Here is a 26,269-nt window from a genome sequence, read left to right on the forward strand (position 1 = left end):
CTAATGTAGACAGTAGTGTAGTCTGTCAGATCTAATGTAGACAGTAGTGTAGTCTGTCAGATCTAATGTAGACAGTAGTGTAGTCTGTCAGATCTTTACAGAGCCTTTAGGTGAGTCCCTAATGTAGACAGTAGTGTAGTCTGTCAGATCTTTACAGAGCCTTTATGTGTGTCCCTAATGTAGACAGTAGTGTAGTCTGTCAGATCTAATGTAGACAGTAGTGTAGTCTGTCAGGTCTTTACAGAGCCTTTAGGTGAGTCCCTAATGTAGACAGTAGTGTAGTCTGTCAGGTCTTTACAGAGCCTTTATGTGTGTCCCTAATGTAGACAGTAGTGTAGTCTGTCAGATCTTTACAGAGCCTTTAGGTGAGTCCCTAATGTAGACAGTAGTGTAGTCTGTCAGATCTAATGTAGACAGTAGTGTAGTCTGTCAGATCTAATGTAGACAGTAGTGTAGTCTGTCAGATCTAAAGTAGACAGTAGTGTAGTCTGTCAGATCTTTACAGAGCCTTTAGGTGTGTCCCTAATGTAGACAGTAGTGTAGTCTGTCAGATCTAATGTAGACAGTAGTGTAGTCTGTCAGATCTAATGTAGACAGTAGTGTAGTCTGTCAGATCTAATGTAGACAGTAGTGTAGTCTGTCAGATCTTTACAGAGCCTTTAGGTGTGTCCCTAATGTAGACAGTAGTGTAGTCTGTCAGATCTAATGTAGACAGTAGTGTAGTCTGTCAGATCTTTACAGAGCCTTTAGGTGAGTCCCTAATGTAGACAGTAGTGTAGTCTGTCAGATCTTTACAGAGCCTTTATGTGAGTCCCTAATGTAGACAGTAGTGTAGTCTGTCAGATCTAATGTAGACAGTAGTGTAGTCTGTCAGATCTTTACAGAGCCTTTAGGTGAGTCCCTAATGTAGACAGTAGTGTAGTCTGTCAGATCTAATGTAGACAGTAGTGTAGTCTGTCAGATCTTTACAGAGCCTTTATGTGTGTCCCTAATGTAGACAGTAGTGTAGTCTGTCAGATCTTTACAGAGCCTTTATGTGTGTCCATAATGTAGACAGTAGTGTAGTCTGTCAGGTCTTTACAGAGCCTTTATGTGTGTCCCTAATGTAGACAGTAGTGTAGTCTGTCAGATCTTTACAGAGCCTTTATGTGTGTCCCTAATGTAGACAGTAGTGTAGTCTGTCAGATCTTTACAGAGCCTTTATGTGAGTCCCTAATGTAGACAGTAGTGTAGTCTGTCAGGTCTTTACAGAGCCTTTAGGGAGCTTTATAGGTCTAGTTAGGCTCCCTTTGTGTTTTTCTAAGATCCAGAGGAAGAAGAATGAAGGAACATCAAAGCTCAGACAAATATATTGGAGACAGAAAACATCAAGTGCTCAGTCCTCTTTGTACTTATTAGAGCTGTAGAGCAGCCGATGATGCACCACAGTGTTCTCTTCTCTGTCTCCTATAGATGTGCTGCTGGGTGAGGGAGAGTATGAGTTGTCTGTAGAGAGAGACCCAAATAACGATGATGATGTCATCACTGTGGACCAGGACACAGGGACCGTCACCGCCCGAGGGCTAGGCAGCACCACGCTGTCCATCACACACCCCAGTGTCCTTCCACCATGGGACTACCTTACCTAACCACTTTAAAGTTATTCCTGTAGTTTAGCATTGATGTCGTCCTGTAAGGTGTGGTTTCTGGGGTTGTGGGTAGTGTAGTACTACAGGTGTGGTTTTCCTCAGCATTCCCTGTACCCAGGCCTACCAGAAAACTCTGCTTCCCACCTGCCTCGCTGTTCTGTGTTTGTGGTGGAGCCAAGTTACCTGAGTGAGTGAGCCCAGCTATCAACATGTCTGTTGTCGTACTATGGCAAGCCATGACTGTGTGTGTGTGTGTGTGTGTGGTGTGTGTGTGTGTGTAGCGCTAGGTGTGGAGGAGGAGGACAGGTGGGTGTTGGAGAGTGGTCGTCAGTACCAGGTGACTGTACGAGTTCACGACCAGGAGGGTCACACAGCACACCTGGCACAGGTACGTTACCATGACAACTATGAGAGTTACCCTCCCTTACACTAGACGTCTAAAGCCTACTCTATGTCAGGGACAGGAGGCTTAACTGAACCTAACACCCCTCTCTCTCCCCCCCTTCTCTAACCCCTCTCTCCCCCTCTTTTCTAACCCCTCTCTCTCCCCCTCCTCTCTAACCCCTCTCTCCCCCTCTTTTCTAACCCCTCTCTCTCCCCCTCCTCTCTAAACCCTCTCTCTCCCCCTCCTCTCTAACCCCTCTCTCTCCCCCTCCTCTCTATCCCCTCTCCCCTCCTCTCTAACCCCTCTCTACCCCTCCTCTCTTACGCCCCTCTTTCCCCCTCCTCTCCAACCACTCTCTCTCCCCCTCCTCTATATCCCCTCTCTCCCCCTCCCCCCCTCTCTAACCCCTCTCTCCCCCTCCCCCCCTCTCTAACCCCTCTCTCCCCCTCCCCCCTCTCTAACCCCTCTCTCTCCCCCTCCTCTCTAACCCCTCTCCCCTCCTCTCTAACCCCTCTCTATCCCCCTCCTCTCTATCCCCTCTCCTCTCTATCCCCTCTCCCCTCCTCTCTAACACCTCTCTCCCTCTGGTAGAATGTGGTGATGACCGTGGACTTCTCTGATTGGCTGTTCTATGTCCTGGAGACTTCCTCTAACAGTTCCTACCATGTACTGGAAACACAAGGGGCTGGGCACACTACTATACGAGCTGCACTGTTCACTGTGCTCACTGAGGTACACACACACACCTCTGTCAAACGTCATGGCACCTTGACATGGGTGATGACAATATCATTACCATGGTTGTCTCTCTCTCAAGGATGGCCGAGCGTTGCCCCTGATACCACCAATCAGAGCAGAGCAAGAAGTCGAGATCTACGAGCCCCTCACCCTGCAGCCCCGCCTACTAGTGTTTCCTTGGCAACCTGAGGGACAGCTCTATCAGCACCACTTGCAGGTGGGTGTGTGTGCGTTTGTGAGAGTGACAGAAAGAGAGACGTGTGTTTGACTACTGTAAGTCTGTATATGTTTAAGTGTGTGTTTATCTGTACTCATTACATGGTCTTTATGTGTGTGTCCAGGTAGAGGGTGGAAGTGGTGCTGTGAGCTGGTCGGTGAGTGACAGTGATGTTGCCGTGGTGACAATAAAAGGGGAAGTCATGGCGGGAAAGAGAAGGGGCCAAGTGGATATCCAGGCATCAGACACACGCAACCCTCTACACACCGCTACTGGACAGGTGACACACACACACACACACAATCCCAAATCAACTTCTTGTACCTACACAGATAGACTTGAGTAGATCTGAGGATTGGACAGGTTTATCCAATCGATGGGAATAACACACTCTTATCTCACAGTACACACTATAGTAACAGTAACTCCCTCTCATCTCCTCACCTCTCTGTCTCTCTCCCTCTCCCTCTTTCTCTCTCTCTGTCTCTCCCTCTCTCTCTCTCTCTCTCTCTCTCTCTCTCTCTCTCTCTCTCTCTCTCTCTCTCTCTCTCTCTCTCTCTCTCTCTCTTTGAATTCAATTCAAGGGGCTTTATTGGCATGGGAAGTGAGGTAGATAATATACAAAAGTGAAATAAACAATAAAAATTAACAGTAAACATTACACATACAGAAGTTTCAATATAATAAAGACATTACGAATGTCATATTACGTATACATACAGTGTTTTAACAATGTACAAATGGTTAAAGGCAAACAGCAGACATTTGTGAATACATGGTCTGTTGTACGGTAATTTGTATTTGTGGTCCTGGCGACTGGACCTTTTTTGGAACACCATTATTTTGGTCTTACTAAGATTTACTGTCAGGGCCCAGGTCTGTCAGGGCCCAGGTCTGACAGAATCTGTGCATAAGATCTAGGTGCTGCTGTAGGCCCTCCTTGGTTGGTGACAGAAGCACCAGATCATCAGCAAACAGCAGACATTTGACTTCAGATTCTAGTAGGGTGAGGCCGGGTGCTGCAGACTTTTCTAGTGCCCGCGCCAATTCGTTGATATATATGTTGAAGAGGGTGGGGCTTAAGCTGCATCCCTGTCTCACCCCACGGCCCTGTGTGAAGAAATGTGTGTTTTTTGCCAATTTTAACCGCACACTTGTTTGTGTACATGGATTTTATAATGTTGTATGTTTTACCCCCAACACCACTTTCCATCAATTTGTATAGCAGACCCTCATGCCAAATTGAAATTTTTGAAATCAACAAAGCATGAGAACGCTTTGCCTTTGTTTTGGTTTGTTTGTTTGTCAATTAGGGTGTGCAGGGTGAATACATGGTCTGTTGTACGGTAATTTGGTGAAAAGGTCATTTGGTATAAAGCCAATTTGACATTTGCTCAGTACATTGTTTTCATTGAGAAAATGTGCAAGTCTGCTGTTAATGATAATGCAGAGGATTTTCCCAAGGTTGCCGTTGAAGCATATCCCACGGTAGTTATTGGGGTCAAATTTGTCTCCCAGAGCTAAGGATGATATTAAAGAGGTTTAGTATAGCCAATTGGAATTTGTTGTCTGTATATTTTATCATTTCATTGAGGATACCATCAACACCACATGCCTTTTTGGGTTGGAGGGTTTTTATTTTGTCCTGTAGCTCAGTCAAGGTAATTGGAGAATCCAGTGGGTTCTGGTAGTCTTTAATAGTTGATTCTAAGATTTGTATTTTATCATGTATATGTTTTTGCTCTTTATTCTTTGTTATAGAGCCAAAAAGATTGGAGAAGTGGTTTACCCATACATCTCCATTTTGGATAGATAATTCTTCTTGTTGTTGTTTGTTTAGTGTTTTCCAAATTTCCCAGAAGTGGTTAGAGTCTCTGTCTTTATCTCTCTCTCTCTCTCTCTTTCTCTCTGTCTTTCGCTCTCTCTCTTTTTCTCTTTCTCCCTGTCTTTCGCTCTCTCTCTCTCTCTCTCTCTCTCTCTCTCTCTCTCTCTCTCTCTCCCTCTCTCTCTCTCCCTGTCTTTCTCTCTCTCTCTCTCTCTCTCTCTCTCTCTCTCTCTCTCTTTCTCTGTCTCTCTCTCTTTCGCTCTCTCTAGGTGTACGTGTTGAGGCCAGCTGGTGTGGATGTCCTGGCTCAGAGAGCTGACTGTAGGGTGGGAGAGACCATCACCCTTCCACTGGCTGTCTGGGGGGTCCAGGAGGAGACGCAGGCCCAGGACCCTCCCCAGGGAAGCTCTGGCCCCCAGACCCTGCTGGAGGTGACAGACTGCTCTCTCATCAACCTCCACGTCACCACGTCACCACAGGGGGTATTCACCCCTCTACCAGGTACACACACACACACACACACACACACACACACACACACACACACACACACACACAGTGTGGCTCTGCTCTCTATGTGCGTAGCTAAGGTAAGCTGTGAAAGCAGAAATACTGTCACATACACTGTCACATACACACACACCAGCACGCATGCATGCACACACACTCTTGTAAACACACACAGTTTACAACACACACACTCTTATAAACACACACAGAGGAGAAACACAGAAGTCATTTGTAAGTTTAATTCGTTTTACTGGATATTAGCCGATCAATATCACTCTTCCTGTGATTAAGTGTGTATGTTTTAATTATTGAGATGGAATCTCAGTGCTCTTAACGGTGTGCTGATGTGGGTCAGGTCCTCTCTCTCCTTATTGAGTAGAGGACCTGGAGGAGTGGACACCTGATTCACTGCAGGCCAGAGAGACATACAGAAAGACACACAGACAGAGAGAAAGACACAGAGCGACAGAGACCAAGACAGACAGAGCGCGAGACAGACAGAGCGCGAGACAGACAGAGCGCGACAGTCAGACAGAGCGCGACAGTCAGACAGAGCGCGACAGTCAGACAGAGCGCGACAGTCAGACAGAGCGCGACAGTCAGACAGAGCGCGACAGTCAGACAGAGCGCGACAGTCCGACTGAGAGAGACAGTCCGACAGAGAGACAGTCCGACTGAGAGAGACAGTCCGACTGAGAGAGAGACTCAGAGAGACAGTCCGACTGAGAGAGAGACTCAGAGAGACAGTCCGACTGAGAGAGACAGTCCGACTGAGAGAGACAGTCCGACTGAGAGAGACAGTCCGACTGAGAGAGAGACTCAGAGAGACAGTCCGACTGAGAGAGACAGTCCGACTGAGAGAGAGACTCAGAGAGACAGTCCGACTCAGAGGGACAGTCCGACTGAGAGAGAGACTCAGAGAGACAGTCCGACTGAGAGAGAGACTCAGAGAGACAGTCCGACTGAGAGAGACAGTCCGACTGAGAGAGAGACTCAGAGAGACAGTCCGACTGAGAGAGACAGTCCGACTGAGAGAGACAGTCCAACTGAGAGAGACAGTCCGACTGAGAGAGACAGTCCGACTGAGAGAGACAGTCTGACTGAGAGAGAGACAGTCCGACTGAGAGAGAGACTCAGAGAGACAGTCCGACAGAGAGACAGTCCGACTGAGAGAGACAGTCCGACTGAGAGAGACAGTCCGACTGAGAGAGAGACTCAGAGAGACAGTCCGACTGAGAGAGAGACTCAGAGAGACAGTCCGACTGAGAGAGACAGTCCGACTGAGAGAGACAGTCCGACTGAGAGAGACAGTCCGACTGAGAGAGACTCAGAGAGACAGTCCGACTGAGAGAGACAGTCCGACTGAGAGAGAGACTCAGAGAGACAGTCCGACTGAGAGAGACAGTCCGACTGAGAGAGACAGTCCGACTGAGAGAGACAGTCCGACTGAGAGAGAGACAGTCCGACTGAGAGAGACAGTCCGACTGAGAGAGAGACTCAGAGAGTCAGTCCGACTGAGAGAGTCAGTCCTACTGAGAGAGTCAGTCCGACTGAGAGAGTCAGTCCGACTGAGAGAGACAGTCCGACTGAGAGAGACAGTCCAACTGAGAGAGAGACTCAGAGAGACAGTCCGACGGAGAGAGAGACTCAGAGAGACAGTCCGACTGAGAGAGACAGTCCGACTGAGAGAGAGACTCAGAGAGACAGTCCGACTGAGAGAGAGACTCAGAGAGACAGTCCGACTGAGAGAGACAGTCCGACTGAGAGAGAGACTCAGAGAGACAGTCCGACTGAGAGAGACAGTCCGACTGAGAGAGAGACTCAGAGAGACAGTCCGACTGAGAGAGAGACTCAGAGAGACAGTCCGACTGAGAGAGACAGTCCGACTGAGAGAGACAGTCCAACTGAGAGAGAGACTCAGAGAGACAGTCCGACTGAGAGAGACAGTCCGACTGAGAGAGAGACTCAGAGAGACAGTCCGACTGAGAGAGACAGTCCGACTGAGAGAGAGACTCAGAGAGACAGTCCGACTGAGAGAGAGACTCAGAGAGACAGTCCGACTGAGAGAGACAGTCCGACTGAGAGAGAGACTCAGAGAGACAGTCCGACTGAGACAGTCCGACTGAGAGAGACAGTCCGACTGAGAGAGACAGTCTGACTGAGAGAGAGACAGTCCGACTGAGAGAGACTCAGAGAGACAGTCCGACAGAGAGACAGTCCGACTGAGAGAGACAGTCCGACTGAGAGAGACAGTCCGACTGAGAGAGAGACTCAGAGAGACAGTCCGACTGAGAGAGAGACTCAGAGAGACAGTCCGACTGAGAGAGACAGTCCGACTGAGAGAGAGACTCAGAGAGACAGTCCGACTGAGAGAGACAGTCCGACTGAGAGAGAGACTCAGAGAGACAGTCCGACTGAGAGAGACAGTCCGACTGAGAGAGACAGTCCGACTGAGAGAGACAGTCCGACTGAGAGAGAGACTCAGAGAGACAGTCCGACTGAGAGAGACAGTCCGACTGAGAGAGACAGTCCGACTGAGAGAGACAGTCCGACTGAGAGAGACAGTCTGACTGAGAGAGAGACAGTCCGACTGAGAGAGAGACTCAGAGAGACAGTCCGACAGAGAGACAGTCCGACTGAGAGAGACAGTCCGACTGAGAGAGACAGTCCGACTGAGAGAGAGACTCAGAGAGACAGTCCGACTGAGAGAGAGACAGTCCGACTGAGAGAGACAGTCCGACTGAGAGAGACAGTCCGACTGAGAGAGAGACTCAGAGAGACAGTCCGACTGAGAGAGACAGTCCGACTGAGAGAGAGACTCAGAGAGACAGTCCGACTGAGAGAGACAGTCCGACTGAGAGAGACAGTCCGACTGAGAGAGACAGTCCGACTGAGAGAGAGACAGTCCGACTGAGAGAGAGACTCAGAGAGTCAGTCCGACTGAGAGAGTCAGTCCGACTGAGAGAGTCAGTCCGACTGAGAGAGTCAGTCCGACTGAGAGAGACAGTCCGACTGAGAGAGACAGTCCAACTGAGAGAGAGACTCAGAGAGACAGTCCGACTGAGAGAGACAGTCCGACGGAGAGAGAGACTCAGAGAGACAGTCCGACTGAGAGAGACAGTCCGACTGAGAGAGAGACTCAGAGAGACAGTCCGACTGAGAGAGAGACTCAGAGAGACAGTCCGACTGAGAGAGACAGTCCGACTGAGAGAGAGACTCAGAGAGACAGTCCGACTGAGAGAGACAGTCCGACTGAGAGAGAGACTCAGAGAGACAGTCCGACTGAGAGAGTCAGTCCGACTGAGAGAGTCAGTCCGACTGAGAGAGTCAGTCCGACTGAGAGTGTCAGTCCGACTGAGAGAGACAGTCCGACTGAGAGAGACAGTCCAACTGAGAGAGAGACTCAGAGAGACAGTCCGACTGAGAGAGACAGTCCGACGGAGAGAGAGACTCAGAGAGACAGTCCGACTGAGAGAGAGACTCAGAGAGACAGTCCGACTGAGAGAGACTGTCCAACTGAGAGAGAGACTCAGAGCCAACTACTGCAACTAATATGCAGACTACTGAGCTAGACAGTCCCTTTAATTCACACACGGGCACGCACGCGCACACACACACACACAAACACACAGGGTTGCAGATTGCACATAACATAAGTACAATGCAATCTTATTCCATTCTTATTCATTTGTTTACAAATATTCCTAAATGTATTGACACCGGTATTATAATAATTATTATATGTAATGGTGTGTGTGTGTGTGTGTGTGCGCGTGTGTGTGTATGTATGTATGTGTGTATATGTGTATGTGCATGTATGTGTGTGTATATATATATATATATATATATATATATATATATATATATATATATATATATATATATATATATATGTGTATGTGTATGTGTATATATATGTATATATATATGTATATATATATATATATATATATATATGTATGTGTATGTGTATATATATGTATATATATATGTATGTATGTATGTGTGTGTGTATGTATGTGTGTGTGTGTGTGTGTGTATGTATATATGTATATATATATGTATGTGTATGTATATATGTATGTATAGGTGTATATATGTATGTATATATATGTATATATACATATTTTATTTTTTTTGTTTTTTTCGATGTACTTTACTCAAACCAGTGAATATCACTTATTATAAATGAGATCATTAACTATCAGCTCTTGGAATATCCAGGGCCTATACTCTTCACATTTTGGTTATAAAACAACTAATCCAGAATTGATTAAAAACATCAAGGGACAGGACATCATAATCCTACTGGAAACATGGTGTCGTGGAGACATAGATACTCAGTGTCCCTCAGGCTATAGAGAAAGTTTACTACCATCAATCAAACATAAAAATGTTAAACGGGGCCGAGACTCAGGTGGAATCATCATTTGGCATAAGCAGGACTTAGCACTGAATGAAATGAAAAAAGGTACCACTCACATTTGGCTAAAACTTAACAAAGGTACAATCTATTGTGACAATGATGTATACATATGTGCAGCTTATGCTCCTCCTTCAGATTCATCATATTATGATGATCAGTTTTTTGACAATCTCCAGACAGAAATCATTACATTTCAGGCGCAGGGTAAAGTGCTTCTTTGTGGAGATTTCAATGCAAGAACAGGTTCTGAGCCTGACTACACTGATGCGGGAGGTAACCACCACATATTTGGACACCCCTCCTTGTACAGTAGCCCTATTATAAATAATAGAAACAGTCCTGACCAAATACTGAACAAAAATGGAAAAGAGTTAGTACATCTCTGTCGAGCCTTAGGCCTGTACATGCTTAATGGTAGAATCAGAGGGGACTCTTTAGGTCAGTTTACTTACTGCTCAGCTCTTGGGACAAGTGTAGTCGATTATGCCATCACTGACATTGACCCCTCCTCCATTAGTGCATTCACTGTCAGACCACAGACACCATTGTCAGATCACAGTCAGATCAACGTGTTTCTGAAGAAATTAACCGGCAATATTCATTCAAAAAAACAGCCCAATAAACTTTACAACATAAACCAATCGTTCAGATGGGCTCCAAACAGTGCAGAGGCATTCATTGAAACATTGAACTCAAATGAAATGATGAACTCTATACAGTTTTTCAATAACTCACAGTACCAAAACAATAAAGATGGTGTCAATTCAGCTACCCAAAACATCAACTGCATATTCCAAAAAGCAGCATCGAAAGCACAAAGACAAATGTCAAACAAAAAACATAAGCAGCAAAACAACCCAGAGCTACGATATGAATACTTTGAAACTCTGAAACAGTATAAACAAACACTGAAATGCAAGAAATTGAATTATACCAACAAGACACTTGATGAAATTGAAAACGCAATTGACCAAAATCAGTTCTGGGACATGTGGAACAATTTAAGCACAACAAAGCCACAAGAATTAGCCATACAAGATGTAGGAATTTGGAAAACTTACTTTGATAATCTATACAAAAACATCCCACAAAAAGACTTAAACCAGAACCAATTAGAAATTAAAGAAAAATTGAACATCCTGGAATCAGTCATTAAAAACAACCAAAATCCATTAGATTACCCAATAACCCAACAAGAACTAAATGAAAAGCTAAAATCTATTAAATCAAAAAAGGCTTGTGGTGTAGACAACATCAGAAATGAAATGCTGAAAAACAGCACACCTGAGTTGCAAAATGCTGTGCTTAAATTGTTCAACATGGTTTTAACTTCTGGCTGCTTCCCTGATGTCTGGAACCAGGGGCTCATCTCCCCTATCCACAAAAGTGGAGACAAATCAGACCCCAATAATTACAGGGGAATTTGCGTCAACAGTAACTTGGGAAAGATTTTCTGTAGCATTTTGAATTCAAGAATTCAAACCTTTCTTCAAGAAAAAAATGTAATAAGTAAATGTCAAATTGGCTTTCTCCCTAACCATCGCACTACTGACCATATATACACCTTACACACACTAATTAATAAACACGTCCACCAAAAAAAAGAGGGCAAAATCTTTGCTTGCTTTATTGACTTTAAAAAAGCATTTGATTCGATTTGGCACGAAGGGCTATTCTACAAAATTCTACAAAGTGGGCTTGGTGGTAAGGTGTATGACTTAATAAAATGTATGTACACAGAAAATAAGTGTGCAATAAAAATCAAAAACCAAAGAACAGAATTTTTTTTCACAATGTCGAGGTGTGAGACAAGGCTGCAATTTGAGTCCAAATCTTTTCAACATTTATATCAATGAATTAGCAGACATGTTGGACCAATCTACAGCCCCAGGACTCACACTATTTGACACAGAGGTGAAATACCTGCTATATGCTGATGACTTGGTACTTCTATCACCAACCAAAGAAGGTCTTCAACAAAACATTAATATTCTGGAGCAATATTGCCATAATTGGGCCCTGGCAGTAAATTTCCAAAAAACTAAAATCATGATTTTCCAAAAAAAACCCAGATGTCAGAAACAAAAATGTAAATTCACCCTGAACAACACCTTAATTGAACACACAAAAAATTACACCTACCTTGGTCTGACCATATCTGCATCGGGAAACTTTAATATGGCAGTGAAGGCACTCAAAGAAAAAGCCTGCAGAGCAATGTATGCAATAAAAATGAAATTATTCAAAATCAACATCCCAATTAGAATTTGGACTAAAATATTTGACAGTGTAATCCTACCAATAGCACTTTATGGAAGTGAGGTTTGGGGGCCACTCAATAAACTGGATTTTAGAATGTGGGACAAACATCCAATTGAAACCCTACATGCAGAATTCTGTCGGAAAATTCTACAAGTCCAGAGAAATACACCAACTAATGCATGTAGGGCAGAATTGGGCCGTTTTCCAGTAATAATGAAAATACAGAAAAGATCATTAAAATTTTGGCTACATCTAAATTCAAGTCCAAATTCGAGTCTGCAATTTAAAGCACTTCAAGCCCAAGAGCTGAGCCCAGAAACGAGCCCTCTCAGTCAGCTGGTGTTGGACCTCACCAATCAAGCTGACACCAGCACTGCTTCAAAAGAAAGAATTCCAATAAACAAAATCATGAACCAATCAAAGGAATCATACTTACAATACTGGAAAAACGAAACAAAATCCCAAAGCCGACTAAATTGCTATCTGACCCTAAACAGAGAATATGAATTGGCTGATTATCTCTACTCTGTCAGAGATACGAAGCAGAGACAGATCCTTACCAAGTACAGGCTGAGTGACCACCGATTGGCAATAGAAACCGGCAGACATAAAAAGACATGGCTACCCAAAGAGGAGCGTGTATGTGGTCACTGCATGACAGGGGAGGTAGAGACAGAGATGCACTTTCTCCTTTACTGTGATAAATATTCCTCACAAAGAGATTCATTATTCACAGAAATGACTACATATATTCCACATTTTTACAAATTGAACCCAGAGGAAAAACTAAGAATACTCATGGGCGAAGGAGCAATGGCTCCTCTTGCAGCCAAATATGTATTTTCCTGCCATAGCCTGAGGGACACTGAATAATAACATCTGCATAGTAAACAGTAACTTACTTATTATTACTATTATTGTTATTACTATAATTATTAATGTTTACTGTAGACTGTTACCATTTTATTGTATTTATTTTTGTATTATTATTTACTACCATTTTATATTATTATTTGCTATCATTTACACTTTTGTTACAATGTATATTGTATACATTGTTGCTTTGGCAATATTGACACAATGTTTTTCATGCCAATAAAGCAGCTTGAATTTGAATTTGAATTTGACTCAGAGAGACAGTCCGACTGAGAGAGACAGTCCGACTGAGAGAGACAGTCCGACTGAGAGAGAGACAGTCCGACTGAGAGAGACTCAGAGAGTCAGTCCGACTGAGAGAGACAGTCCGACTGAGAGAGAGACTCAGAGAGACAGTCCGACTGAGAGAGACAGTCCGACTGAGAGAGACAGTCCGACTGAGAGAGAGACTGAGAGAGACAGTCCAACTGAGAGAGACAGTCCAACTGAGAGAGACAGTCCGACTGAGAGAGTCAGTCCGACTGAGAGAGAGACTGAGAGAGTCAGTCCGACTGAGAGAGTCAGTCCGACTGAGAGAGTCAGTCCGACTGAGAGAGAGACTGAGAGAGTCAGTCCGACTGAGAGAGTCAGTCCGACTGAGAGAGAGACTGAGAGAGTCAGTCCGACTGAGAGAGTCAGTCCGACTGAGAGAGTCAGTCCGACTGAGAGAGAGACTGAGAGAGTCAGTCCGACTGAGAGAGTCAGTCCGACTGAGAGAGTCAGTCCGACTGAGAGAGACAGTCCGACTGAGAGAGACAGTCCGACTGAGAGAGACAGTCCGACTGAGAGAGAGACAGTCCGACTGAGAGAGAGACAGTCCGACTGAGAGAGAGACTCAGAGAGACAGTCCGACTGAGAGAGACAGTCCGACTGAGAGAGACAGTCCGACTGAGAGAGAGACTGAGAGAGACAGTCCAACTGAGAGAGACAGTCCAACTGAGAGAGACAGTCCGACTGAGAGAGTCAGTCCGACTGAGAGAGAGACTGAGAGAGTCAGTCCGACTGAGAGAGTCAGTCCGACTGAGAGAGTCAGTCCGACTGAGAGAGAGACTGAGAGAGTCAGTCCGACTGAGAGAGTCAGTCCGACTGAGAGAGAGACTGAGAGAGTCAGTCCGACTGAGAGAGTCAGTCCGACTGAGAGAGTCAGTCCGACTGAGAGAGAGACTGAGAGAGTCAGTCCGACTGAGAGAGTCAGTCCGACTGAGAGAGTCAGTCCGACTGAGAGAGACAGTCCGACTGAGAGAGACAGTCCGACTGAGAGAGAGACTCAGAGAGACAGTCCGACTGAGAGAGACAGTCCGACTGAGAGAGACAGTCCGACTGAGAGAGACAGTCCGACTGAGAGAGAGACAGTCCGACTGAGAGAGAGACAGTCCGACTGAGAGAGAGACTCAGAGAGTCAGTCCGACTGAGAGAGTCAGTCCTACTGAGAGAGTCAGTCCGACTGAGAGAGTCAGTCCGACTGAGAGAGACAGTCCGACTGAGAGAGACAGTCCAACTGAGAGAGAGACTCAGAGAGACAGTCCGACGGAGAGAGAGACTCAGAGAGACAGTCCGACTGAGAGAGACAGTCCGACTGAGAGAGAGACTCAGAGAGACAGTCCGACTGAGAGAGACAGTCCGACTGAGAGAGAGACTCAGAGAGACAGTCCGACTGAGAGAGACAGTCCGACTGAGAGAGAGACTCAGAGAGACAGTCCGACTGAGAGAGAGACTCAGAGAGACAGTCCGACTGAGAGAGACAGTCCGACTGAGAGAGACAGTCCAACTGAGAGAGAGACTCAGAGAGACAGTCCGACTGAGAGAGACAGTCCGACTGAGAGAGAGACTCAGAGAGACAGTCCGACTGAGAGAGACAGTCCGACTGAGAGAGAGACTCAGAGAGACAGTCCGACTGAGAGAGAGACTCAGAGAGACAGTCCGACTGAGAGAGACAGTCCGACTGAGAGAGACAGTCCGACTGAGAGAGACAGTCTGACTGAGAGAGAGTCAGTCCGACTGAGAGAGAGACTGAGAGAGTCAGTCCGACTGAGAGAGTCAGTCCGACTGAGAGAGTCAGTCCGACTGAGAGAGAGACTGAGAGAGTCAGTCCGACTGAGAGAGTCAGTCCGACTGAGAGAGAGACTGAGAGAGTCAGTCCGACTGAGAGAGTCAGTCCGACTGAGAGAGTCAGTCCGACTGAGAGAGAGACTGAGAGAGTCAGTCCGACTGAGAGAGTCAGTCCGACTGAGAGAGTCAGTCCGACTGAGAGAGACAGTCCGACTGAGAGAGACAGTCCGACTGAGAGAGACAGTCCGACTGAGAGAGAGACAGTCCGACTGAGAGAGAGACAGTCCGACTGAGAGAGAGACTCAGAGAGACAGTCCGACTGAGAGAGACAGTCCGACTGAGAGAGACAGTCCGACTGAGAGAGAGACTGAGAGAGACAGTCCAACTGAGAGAGACAGTCCAACTGAGAGAGACAGTCCGACTGAGAGAGTCAGTCCGACTGAGAGAGAGACTGAGAGAGTCAGTCCGACTGAGAGAGTCAGTCCGACTGAGAGAGTCAGTCCGACTGAGAGAGAGACTGAGAGAGTCAGTCCGACTGAGAGAGTCAGTCCGACTGAGAGAGAGACTGAGAGAGTCAGTCCGACTGAGAGAGTCAGTCCGACTGAGAGAGTCAGTCCGACTGAGAGAGAGACTGAGAGAGTCAGTCTGACTGAGAGAGTCAGTCCGACTGAGAGAGTCAGTCCGACTGAGAGAGACAGTCCGACTGAGAGAGACAGTCCGACTGAGAGAGAGACTCAGAGAGACAGTCCGACTGAGAGAGACAGTCCGACTGAGAGAGACAGTCCGACTGAGAGAGACAGTCCGACTGAGAGAGAGACAGTCCGACTGAGAGAGAGACAGTCCGACTGAGAGAGAGACTCAGAGAGTCAGTCCGACTGAGAGAGTCAGTCCTACTGAGAGAGTCAGTCCGACTGAGAGAGTCAGTCCGACTGAGAGAGACAGTCCGACTGAGAGAGACAGTCCAACTGAGAGAGAGACTCAGAGAGACAGTCCGACGGAGAGAGAGACTCAGAGAGACAGTCCGACTGAGAGAGACAGTCCGACTGAGAGAGAGACTCAGAGAGACAGTCCGACTGAGAGAGACAGTCCGACTGAGAGAGAGACTCAGAGAGACAGTCCGACTGAGAGAGACAGTCCGACTGAGAGAGAGACTCAGAGAGACAGTCCGACTGAGAGAGAGACTCAGAGAGACAGTCCGACTGAGAGAGACAGTCCGACTGAGAGAGACAGTCCAACTGAGAGAGAGACTCAGAGAGACAGTCCGACTGAGAGAGACAGTCCGACTGAGAGAGAGACTCAGAGAGACAGTCCGACTGAGAGAGACAGTCCGACTGAGAGAGAGACTCAGAGAGACAGTCCGACTGAGAGAGAGACTCAGAGAGACAGTCCGACTGAGAGAGACAGTCCGACTGAGAGAGACAGTCCGACTGAGAGAGACAGTCCGACTGAGAGAGACAGTCTGACTGAGAGAGAGACAGTCCGACTGAGAGAGACTCAGAGAGACAGTCCGACTGAGAGAGACAGTCCGACTGAGAGAGACAGTCCGACTGAGAGAGACAGTCCGACTGAGAGAGAGACTCAGAGAGACAGTCCGACTGAGAGAGAGACTCAGAGAGACAGTCCGACTGAGAGAGACAGTCCGACTGAGAGAGAGACTCAGAGAGACAGTCCGACTGAGAGAGACAGTCCGACTGAGAGAGAGACTCAGAGAGACAGTCCGACTGAGAGAGACAGTCCGACTGAGAGAGACAGTCTGACTGAGAGAGACAGTCCGACTGAGAGAGATAGTCCGACTGAGAGAGAGACTCAGAGAGACAGTCCGACTGAGAGAGACAGTCCGACTGAGAGAGAGACTCAGAGAGACAGTCCGACTGAGAGAGACAGTCCGACTGAGAGAGACAGTCCGACTGAGAGAGACAGTCTGACTGAGAGAGAGACAGTCCGACTGAGAGAGAGACTCAGAGAGACAGTCCGACAGAGAGACAGTCCGACTGAGAGAGACAGTCCGACTGAGAGAGAGACTCAGAGAGACAGTCCGACTGAGAGAGAGACTCAGAGAGACAGTCCGACTGAGAGAGAGAGTCCGACTGAGAGAGAGACTCAGAGAGACAGTCCGACTGAGAGAGACAGTCCGACTGAGAGAGACAGTCCGACTGAGAGAGAGACAGTCCGACTGAGAGAGAGACAGTCCGACTGAGAGAGAGACTCAGAGAGTCAGTCCGACTGAGAGAGTCAGTCCGACTGAGAGAGTCAGTCCGACTGAGAGAGTCAGTCCGACTGAGAGAGTCAGTCCGACTGAGAGAGACAGTCCGACTGAGAGAGACAGTCCAACTGAGAGAGAGACTCAGAGAGACAGTCCGACTGAGAGAGACAGTCCGACGGAGAGAGAGACTCAGAGAGACAGTCCGACTGAGAGAGACAGTCCGACTGAGAGAGAGACTCAGAGAGACAGTCCGACTGAGAGAGAGACTCAGAGAGACAGTCCGACTGAGAGAGACAGTCCGACTGAGAGAGAGACTCAGAGAGACAGTCCGACTGAGAGAGACAGTCCGACTGAGAGAGAGACTCAGAGAGACAGTCCGACTGAGAGAGACAGTCCGACTGAGAGAGACAGTCCAACTGAGAGAGAGACTCAGAGAGACAGTCCGACTGAGAGAGACAGTCCGACTGAGAGAGAGACTCAGAGAGACAGTCCGACTGAGAGAGACAGTCCGACTGAGAGAGACAGTCCGACTGAGAGAGACAGTCCGACTGAGAGAGAGACAGTCCGACTGAGAGAGAGACTCAGAGAGTCAGTCCGACTGAGAGAGTCAGTCCGACTGAGAGAGTCAGTCCGACTGAGAGAGACAGTCCGACTGAGAGAGACAGTCCAACTGAGAGAGAGACTCAGAGAGACAGTCCGACTGAGAGAGACAGTCCGACGGAGAGAGAGACTCAGAGAGACAGTCCGACTGAGAGAGAGACTCAGAGAGACAGTCCGACTGAGAGAGACAGTCCGACTGAGAGAGAGACTCAGAGAGACAGTCCGACTGAGAGAGACAGTCCGACTGAGAGAGACAGTCCGACTGAGAGAGACAGTCCGACTGAGAGAGAGACAGTCCGACTGAGAGAGAGACTCAGAGAGTCAGTCCGACTGAGAGAGTCAGTCCGACTGAGAGAGTCAGTCCGACTGAGAGAGACAGTCCGACTGAGAGAGACAGTCCAACTGAGAGAGAGACTCAGAGAGACAGTCCGACTGAGAGAGACTGTCCGACGGAGAGAGAGACTCAGAGAGACAGTCCGACTGAGAGAGACAGTCCGACTGAGAGAGACAGTCCGACTGAGAGAGAGACAGTCCGACTGAGAGAGACTCAGAGAGTCAGTCCGACTGAGAGAGACAGTCCGACTGAGAGAGAGACTCAGAGAGACAGTCCGACTGAGAGAGACAGTCCGACTGAGAGAGACAGTCCGACTGAGAGAGAGACTGAGAGAGACAGTCCAACTGAGAGAGACAGTCCAACTGAGAGAGACAGTCCGACTGAGAGAGTCAGTCCGACTGAGAGAGAGACTGAGAGAGTCAGTCCGACTGAGAGAGTCAGTCCGACTGAGAGAGAGACTGAGAGAGTCAGTCCGACTGAGAGAGTCAGTCCGACTGAGAGAGTCAGTCCGACTGAGAGAGAGACTGAGAGAGTCAGTCCGACTGAGAGAGTCAGTCCGACTGAGAGAGTCAGTCCGACTGAGAGAGAGACTGAGAGAGTCAGTCCGACTGAGAGAGAGACTGAGAGAGTCAGTCCGACTGAGAGAGACAGTCCGACTGAGAGAGACAGTCCGACTGAGAGAGACAGTCCGACTGAGAGAGACAGTCCGACTGAGAGAGACAGTCCGACTGAGAGACGGTGTATAATGGAATAATCTCCACTCCTGCTACTAACTCTAAAATGCAGTTCACTAGTTTCCAATTCAAGTGTGTGTGTGTGTGTGTGTGTGTGTGTGTGTGTGTGTGTGTGTGTGTGTGTGTGTGTGTGTGTAGGTTCTGTGGGTCCAGGCTCAGGGTTCTGTGGAGGACTCCAGCTGGAAGCAGTGGGACCAGGCCACACCCTCATCACTATCACCTTGGAAATGGAACACTACAACATCACTTCCATGGCAACGCTGGCCGCCCACAGTCCCCTCAAGGTGCACACTGAGACTGAGAGAGACTGGGGGGGTTTAATTGACTTATTTTCCCCAGGTTGGAGGAGAGTGGTTTCTAATGATGCCATTGGAGGGTTGAGCACCACACTGCTCCCATCTGGATACACTCTGACACATGTACTTCTAGTTCATACCTCCTTTTACCATCCCGGGGTTTAAGGTATTACCGATGCGCGCCCGGGGGGGGGGGGTTATGTATGGCCTTCCTTGCGCTTACAATGCACCACTGCCGGTTCATGTGTTGCGCTTACAATGCTACCTGTCTTATGTCAGTGCCACTATTGTGGCAGCATTTACCTTCTCTAGGCCTACTTGTTATTGACATTAGGGTTTTTATGTTCTCGTCAACACAATGCAACACAGCAATCTCACCTCAGTGAGGCACATTCGTTCTATTCTAATTATTCAGTTATATGGCTCACTTTCCCATCAACTACAACCATGCCTGTTGCTTGTAGCCTACCATTTAAGCCAGGTGGACATTGCACAACTTTCAAAATCCTAACATCGCTGAGCCTCTATTATTAAACGACTGTCTATCCAGTCGGATAAACACTCCAAACAGCCTCTCCGAAGGATCGGTGGTGTCTGCATGGTCCTAAAGCACACCAGGCCTAATTTTGCATCACATTCCAATGATAATACTGCCATTGACAAAAATTCATTTTTTTCCCCAGTGAAAGTTGCGCACCTGCCCCACATATACAATTATCTGTAAGGTCCCTCAGTCAAGGAGTGAATTTTAAGCACAGATTCAACCACAAAGACCAGATAAGTTTTCCAATGCCTTGCAAAGAAGCACACCGATTTGGTAAAAATAAAAAAGCAGACCCTGAATATCCCTTTGCGCATTGGTGAAGCTGTTAATTAGGTTTTGGATGGTGTATCAATAAACCCAGTCACTACAAAGATACAGGCGTCCTTCCTGACTCAGTTGCCGAAGAGGAAGGAAACCGCTCAGGGATTTTACCATGAGGCCAATGGTGACTTTAAAACAGTTACAGAATTTAATGGCTGTGATAGGAGAACACTGAGGATGGACCAACAACATTGTAGTTACTCCAACATACTAACCTAAATGACAGTGAGGAAGTCTGTACAGATTTTTTTTAATTTTCCAAAACATGCATCCTGTTTGCAATAAGGCAGTAAAGTAAAACTGCAAAGAAATGTGGTAAAGGAATGAACTTTGTCCTGAATACAATGCGTTATGTTTTGGGCAAATCCAACACAACACATCACCACTCTTCATATGGCCGTCCTTGCATGGTGGTGGCTGCATCATGTTATGGGTATGCTTGTCATCGGCAAGGACTATGGAGTTTTTTATGATACAAATGAATGGAATAAAGCTAAGCACAGGTAAAATTGTAGAGGAACACCTGGTTCTGTCAGCTTTCCAACAGACACTGGGAGACAGTCAGCAAGACAATTACCTTAAACAAGGCCACTGGAGTTGCTTGAATGTTCCTGAGTGGCCTAGTTACAGTTTTGACTTAAATTGACTTGAAAATGGCTGTCTAGCAATGATCAACAACCAACTTGGCAGAGCTTGAATAATTTTTTAAATAATAATGTTGTACAATCCAAATGTGCAAAGCTCTTGGAGACTTACCCAGAAAGACTCACAGCTGCCAAAGGTCGTTCTAGCATGTATTGATTCAGGAAGTTGAATACTTACCCACTTACCCAGTATGTAAGTAGTTTTTTATTTTTCATATTTTTTGTTTTACAAATATTATAATTTTTTCTTCCACCTTGACATTACAGAATATTTTCTGTAGATCGTTGACAATAATTGTAATCCCACTTTGTAACACGAAATAATGTGGAAAAATTCAAACGGTGTGAATAGTGAAAGCACTGTACATCTCTATTCATACAGTATACCAGCTTTCTCTCTGTCATCTCTATAAATGTACATCTCTATTCATACAGTATACCAGCTTTCTCTCTGTCATCTCTATAAATGTACATCTCTATTCATACAGTATACCAGCTTTCTCTCTGTCATCTCTATAAATGTACATCTCTATTCATACAGTATACCAGGTTTCTCTCTGTCTGTCATCTCTATAAATGTACATCTCTATTCATACAGTATACCAGGTTTCTCTCTGCCTGTCATCTCTATAAATGTACATCTCTATTCATACAGTATACCAGGTTTCTCTCTGTCTGTCATCTCTATAAATGTACATCTCTATTCATACAGTATACCAGGTTTCTCTCTGTCTGTCATCTCTATAAATGTACATCTCTATTCATACAGTATACCAGGTTTCTCTCTGTCTGTCATCTCTATAAATGTACATCTCTATTCATACAGTATACCAGGTTTCTCTCTGTCTGTCATCTCTATAAATGTACATCTCTATTCATACAGTATACCAGGTTTCTCTCTGTCTGTCATCTCTATAAATGTACATCTCTTCATACAGTATACCATGTTTCTCTCTGTCTGTCATCTCTATAAATGTACATCTCTATTCATACAGTATACCAGGTTTCTCTCTGTCTGTCATCTCTATAAATGTACATCTCTATTCATACAGTATACCAGCTTTCTCTCTGTCTGTCATCTCTATAAATGTACATCTCTATTCATACAGTATACCAGCTTTCTCTCTGTCTGTCATCTCTATAAATGTACATCTCTATTCATACAGTACACCAGGTTTCTCTCTGTCATCTCTATAAATGTACATCTCTTCATACAGTATACCAGGTTTCTCTCTGTCTGTCATCTCTATAAATGTACATCTCTATTCATACAGTATACCAGCTTTCTCTCTGTCTGTCATCTCTATAAATGTACATCTCTATTCATACAGTATACCAGGTTTCTCTCTGTCATCTCTATAAATGTACATCTCTATTCATACAGTACACCAGGTTTCTCTCTGTCTGTCATCTCTATAAATGTACATCTCTATTCATACAGTATACCAGGTTTCTCTCTGTCTGTCATCTCTATAAATGTACATCTCTTCATACAGTATACCATGTTTCTCTCTGTCTGTCATCTCTATAAATGTACATCTCTATTCATACAGTATACCAGGTTTCTCTCTGTCATCTCTATAAATGTACATCTCTATTCATACAGTATACCAGGTTTCTCTCTGTCATCTCTATAAATGTACATCTCTATTCATACAGTATACCAGGTTTCTCTCTGCCTGTCATCTCTATAAATGTACATCTCTATTCATACAGTATACCAGGTTTCTCTCTGCCTGTCATCTCTATAAATGTACATCTATATGCATACAGTATACCAGGTTTCTCTCTGTCTGTCATCTCTATAAATGTACATCTCTATTCATACAGTATACCAGCTTTCTCTCTGTCATCTCTATAAATGTACATCTCTATTCATACAGTACACCAGGTTTCTCTCTGTCTGTCATCTCTATAAATGTACATCTCTATTCATACAGTATACCAGGTTTCTCTCTGTCTGTCATCTCTATAAATGTACATCTCTATTCATACAGTATACCAGGTTTCTCTCTGTCATCTCTATAAATGTACATCTCTATTCATACAGTATACCAGCTTTCTCTCTGTCATCTCTATAAATGTACATCTCTATTCATACAGTACACCAGGTTTCTCTCTGTCTGTCATCTCTATAAATGTACATCTCTATTCATACAGTATACCAGGTTTCTCTCTGTCTGTCATCTCTATAAATGTACATCTCTATTCATACAGTATACCAGGTTTCTCTCTGTCTGTCATCTCTATAAATGTACATCTCTATTCATACAGTATACCAGGTTTCTCTCTGCCTGTCATCTCTATAAATGTACATCTCTATTCATACAGTATACCAGGTTTCTCTCTGTCTGTCATCTCTATAAATGTACATCTCTATTCATACAGTCCCTCTGCTCATCCCTCTCTTCCCCCTCTCCAGGCCCTGGTTTCAGAGGTGGTCTTGTCTTTGGGTGCGTCTTGCCTTGTCGTCTTCGAGGGAGGGCCACAGCCCTGGCCCCTGGTCCCTGCACGTTTCCATGGCGATGCCCAGGCTGAGGGGGAGGGGCTGGGCGTGGAGGCTCTCAGCCTATCAGAGCCCAGGAGAGCCCAGCAGCACACCTACAGGGTCACCTGCCACGCCCTGGGGGAACAGGTGGGGGGGGAGGGGTGTATGTTTCAGAGGGGGAGACAGGAGTGTGTGTTTTCAGATGGAGGGAGGGAGGGAGGGAGGGACAGGTGTGTGTTTCAGATGGAGGAAGGGGGGGGGGACAGGTGTGTGTGTTTTCAGATGGCGGAAGGGAGGAAAGGAGGGACAGGTGTGTGTGTTTTCAGATGGAAGGAGTTAGGGAGGGACAGGTGTATGTGTTTTCAGATGGAGGGAGTTAGGGAGGGACAGGTGTGTGTTTTCAGATGGAGGGAGGTAGGGAGGGAGGGAGGGACAGGTGTGTGTTTTCAGATGGAGGGAGGTAGGGAGAGAGGGACAGGTGTGTGTTTTCAGATGGAGGGAGGTAGGGAGGGACAGATGTGTGTTTTCAGATTGAGGAAGGGAGGAAGGGAGGGAGGGACAGGTGTGTGTGTTTTCAGATGGCGGAAGGGAGGGAGGGAGGAACAGGTGTGTGTTTTCAGATGGAGGGAGGTAGGGAGAGAGGGACAGGTGTGTGTTTTCAGATGGAGGGAGGTAGGGAGGGACAGATGTGTGTTTTCAGATTGAGGAAGGGAGGAAGGGAGGGAGGAACAGGTGTGTGTGTTTTCAGATGGAGGGAGGGAGGGACAGTTGTGTGTTTTCAGATGGAGGGAGGGAGGGACAGTTGTGTGTTTTCAGATGGAGGGAGGGAGGGAGGGACAGTTGTTTGTTTTCAGATGGAGGGAGGGAGGGACAGGTGTGTGTTTTCAGATGTAGGGAGGGAGGGACAGGTGTGTGTATTTTCAGATGGAGGGAGGGAGGGAGGGACAAGTGTGTGTGTTTCAGAGGGGGAGACAGGAGTGTGTGTTTTCAGATGGAGGGAGGGACAGGTGTGTGTGTTTCAGATGGAGGAAGGGAGTTAGGGAGGGACAGGTGTGTGTGTTTTCAAATGGCGGAAGGGAGGAAAGGAGGGACAAGTGTGTGTGTTTTCAGATGGAGGGAGGGAGGGACGTGTGTGTGTTTTCAGATGGAGGGAGTTAGGGAGGGACAGGTGTGTGTTTTCAGATGGAGGGAGGTAGGGAGGGAGGGACAGGTGTGTGTTTTCAGATGGAGGGAGGGAGGGACGTGTGTGTGTTTTCAGATGGAGGGAGTTAGGGAGGGACAAGTGTGTGTTTTCAGATGGAGGGAGGTAGGGAGGGAGGGACAGGTGTGTGTTTTCAGATGGAGGGAGGTAGGGAGGGAGGGACAGGTGTGTGTTTTCAGATGGAGGGAGGGACTGGTGTGTGTAAATTCAGATGGAGGAAGGGAGGGAGGGACAGGTGTGTGTGTTTTCAGATGGAGGGAGGGAGGGACAGTTGTTTGTTTTCAGATGGAGGGAGGGAGGGACAGTTGTTTGTTTTCAGATGGAGGGAGGGAGGGAGGGACAGGTGTCTGTGTTTTCAGATGGAGGAAGGGAGGGAGGGAGGGACAGATGTGTGTGTTTTCAGATTGAGGAAGGGAGGGAGGGACAGGTGTGTGTATTTTCAGATGGAGGGAGAGAGGGAGGGACAGGTGTGTGTGTGTTTTCAGATGAAGGGAGGTAGGGAGGGAGGGACAGATGTGTGTGTTTTCAGATGGAGGAAGGGAGGGGGGACAGGTGTGTGTTTTCAGATGTAGGGAGGGAGGGACAGGTGTGTGTATTTTCAGATGGAGGAAGGGAGGGAGGGACAGGTGTGTGTGTTTTCAGATGGATGGAGGGAGGGAGGGACAGGTGTGTGTATTTTCAGATGGAGGGAGGGAGGGAGGGACAAGTGTGTGTGTTTCAGAGGGGGAGACAGGAGTGTGTGTTTTCAGATGGAGGGAGGGAGGGAGGGAGGGACAGGTGTGTGTGTTTCAGATGGAGGAAGGGAGGGGGGAGGGACAGGTGTGTGTGTTTTCAGATGGCGGAAGGGAGGAAAGGAGGGACAAGTGTGTGTGTTTTCAGATGGAAGGAGTTAGGGAGGGACAGGTGTGTGTTTTCAGATGGAGGGAGGGAGGGACGTGTGTGTGTTTTCAGATGGAGGGAGTTAGGGAGGGACAGGTGTGTGTTTTCAGATGGAGGGAGTTCGGGAGGGACAGGTGTGTGTTTTCAGATGGAGGGAGTTAGGGAGGGACAGGTGTGTGTGTTTTCAGATGGAGGGAGGGAGGGAGGAACAGGTGTGTGTTTTCGGAGGGAGGGAGGGAGGGACAGGTGTGTGTGTTTTCGGAGGGAGGGAGGGAGTGAGGGACAGGTGTGTTTTCAGATGGAGGGAAGGAGGGAGGGAGGGACAGGTGTGTGTGTTTTCAGATGGAGGAAGGGAGGGAGGGAGGGACAGGTGGTGTGTTTTCGGAGGGAGGGAGGGAGGGACAGGTGTGTGTGTTTTCAGATGGAGGAAGGGAGGGAGGGACAGGTGTGTGTGTTTTCAGATGGAGGGAGGGAGGGAGGGACAGGTGTGTATGTTTTCAGATGGAGGGAGGGAGGGAGGGAGGGACAGTTGTGTGTTTTCAGATGGAGGGAGGGACAGGTGTGTGTGTTTTCAGATGGAGGGAGGGAGGGAGGGACAGTTGTGTGTTTTCAGATGGAGGGAGGGAGGGAGGGACAGGGGTGTGTGTTTCAGAGGGAGGGAGGGAGGGACAGGGGTGTGTGTTTCAGATTAAGGGAGGGAGGGAGGGACAGGGTCTGTTTTAGTATGATGTCTTTAGCTAATTGACAATACATGGACTTTATAGAGTTTATTGACTGACAGTAAAACATTCTTATTGAAGCTGACACCAATTTCTCAGATACAAATACAAGACAATATTCCATTTAAATCTATATCTATATGAAGTATTTGCCTCTCTGAATGAACTGTGTGTGTCTTTGTGTATGTGTAGTGGCTGGTGTTCAGTAGTGGGAACTCCCCAGGTCCTCTGAACCAGGATCCCTCAGTAGAGCGGAGCAGAGTGAGAGTAGACTGCAGCGCCCCGGGTTCTCTCTCTCTCTCCCTCCTCCCCTCCTTTCCTCCCTCCATCCCTCCATCCTCCTTGTCCCAC

At 47.0% G+C, this 26,269-nt stretch overlaps 1 protein-coding gene across 1 annotated transcript; it reads left to right on the plus strand.

Annotated features, from left to right (window-relative positions):
- Positions 1 to 1,457: 1,457 nt before the first annotated feature.
- LOC110520861 (nuclear pore membrane glycoprotein 210) lies at positions 1,458 to 20,097 on the plus strand. The gene is made up of 6 exons (XM_036967830.1): positions 1,458 to 2,016; positions 2,605 to 2,745; positions 2,831 to 2,968; positions 3,093 to 3,248; positions 5,063 to 5,294; positions 18,965 to 20,097. Exons 1-6 carry the CDS (start codon positions 1,855 to 1,857, stop codon positions 19,285 to 19,287), a joined length of 1,152 nt encoding a protein of 383 aa, XP_036823725.1. The 5' UTR covers positions 1,458 to 1,854; the 3' UTR covers positions 19,288 to 20,097.
- Positions 20,098 to 26,269: the final 6,172 nt, after the last annotated feature.

This window comes from Oncorhynchus mykiss, chromosome 3 (assembly GCF_013265735.2).
Source record: "Oncorhynchus mykiss isolate Arlee chromosome 3, USDA_OmykA_1.1, whole genome shotgun sequence".
Taxonomy (NCBI): Eukaryota; Metazoa; Chordata; class Actinopteri; order Salmoniformes; family Salmonidae; genus Oncorhynchus; species Oncorhynchus mykiss.

What these genes read in the sequence shown, in the direction of transcription:
- LOC110520861 (XM_036967830.1), top strand. Translation starts at nt 1,855, where the DNA reads ATGGCAAGCCATGACTGTGTGTGTGTGTGTGTGTGTGGTGTGTGTGTG. An exon ending in TGTTCACTGTGCTCACTGAG is followed by an intron (nt 2,746 to 2,830) that starts GTACACACACAC and finishes CTCTCTCTCAAG; the next exon opens with GATGGCCGAGCGTTGCCCCT. An exon ending in GGTATTCACCCCTCTACCAG is followed by an intron (nt 5,295 to 18,964) that starts GTACACACACAC and finishes GTGTGTGTGTAG; the next exon opens with GTTCTGTGGGTCCAGGCTCA.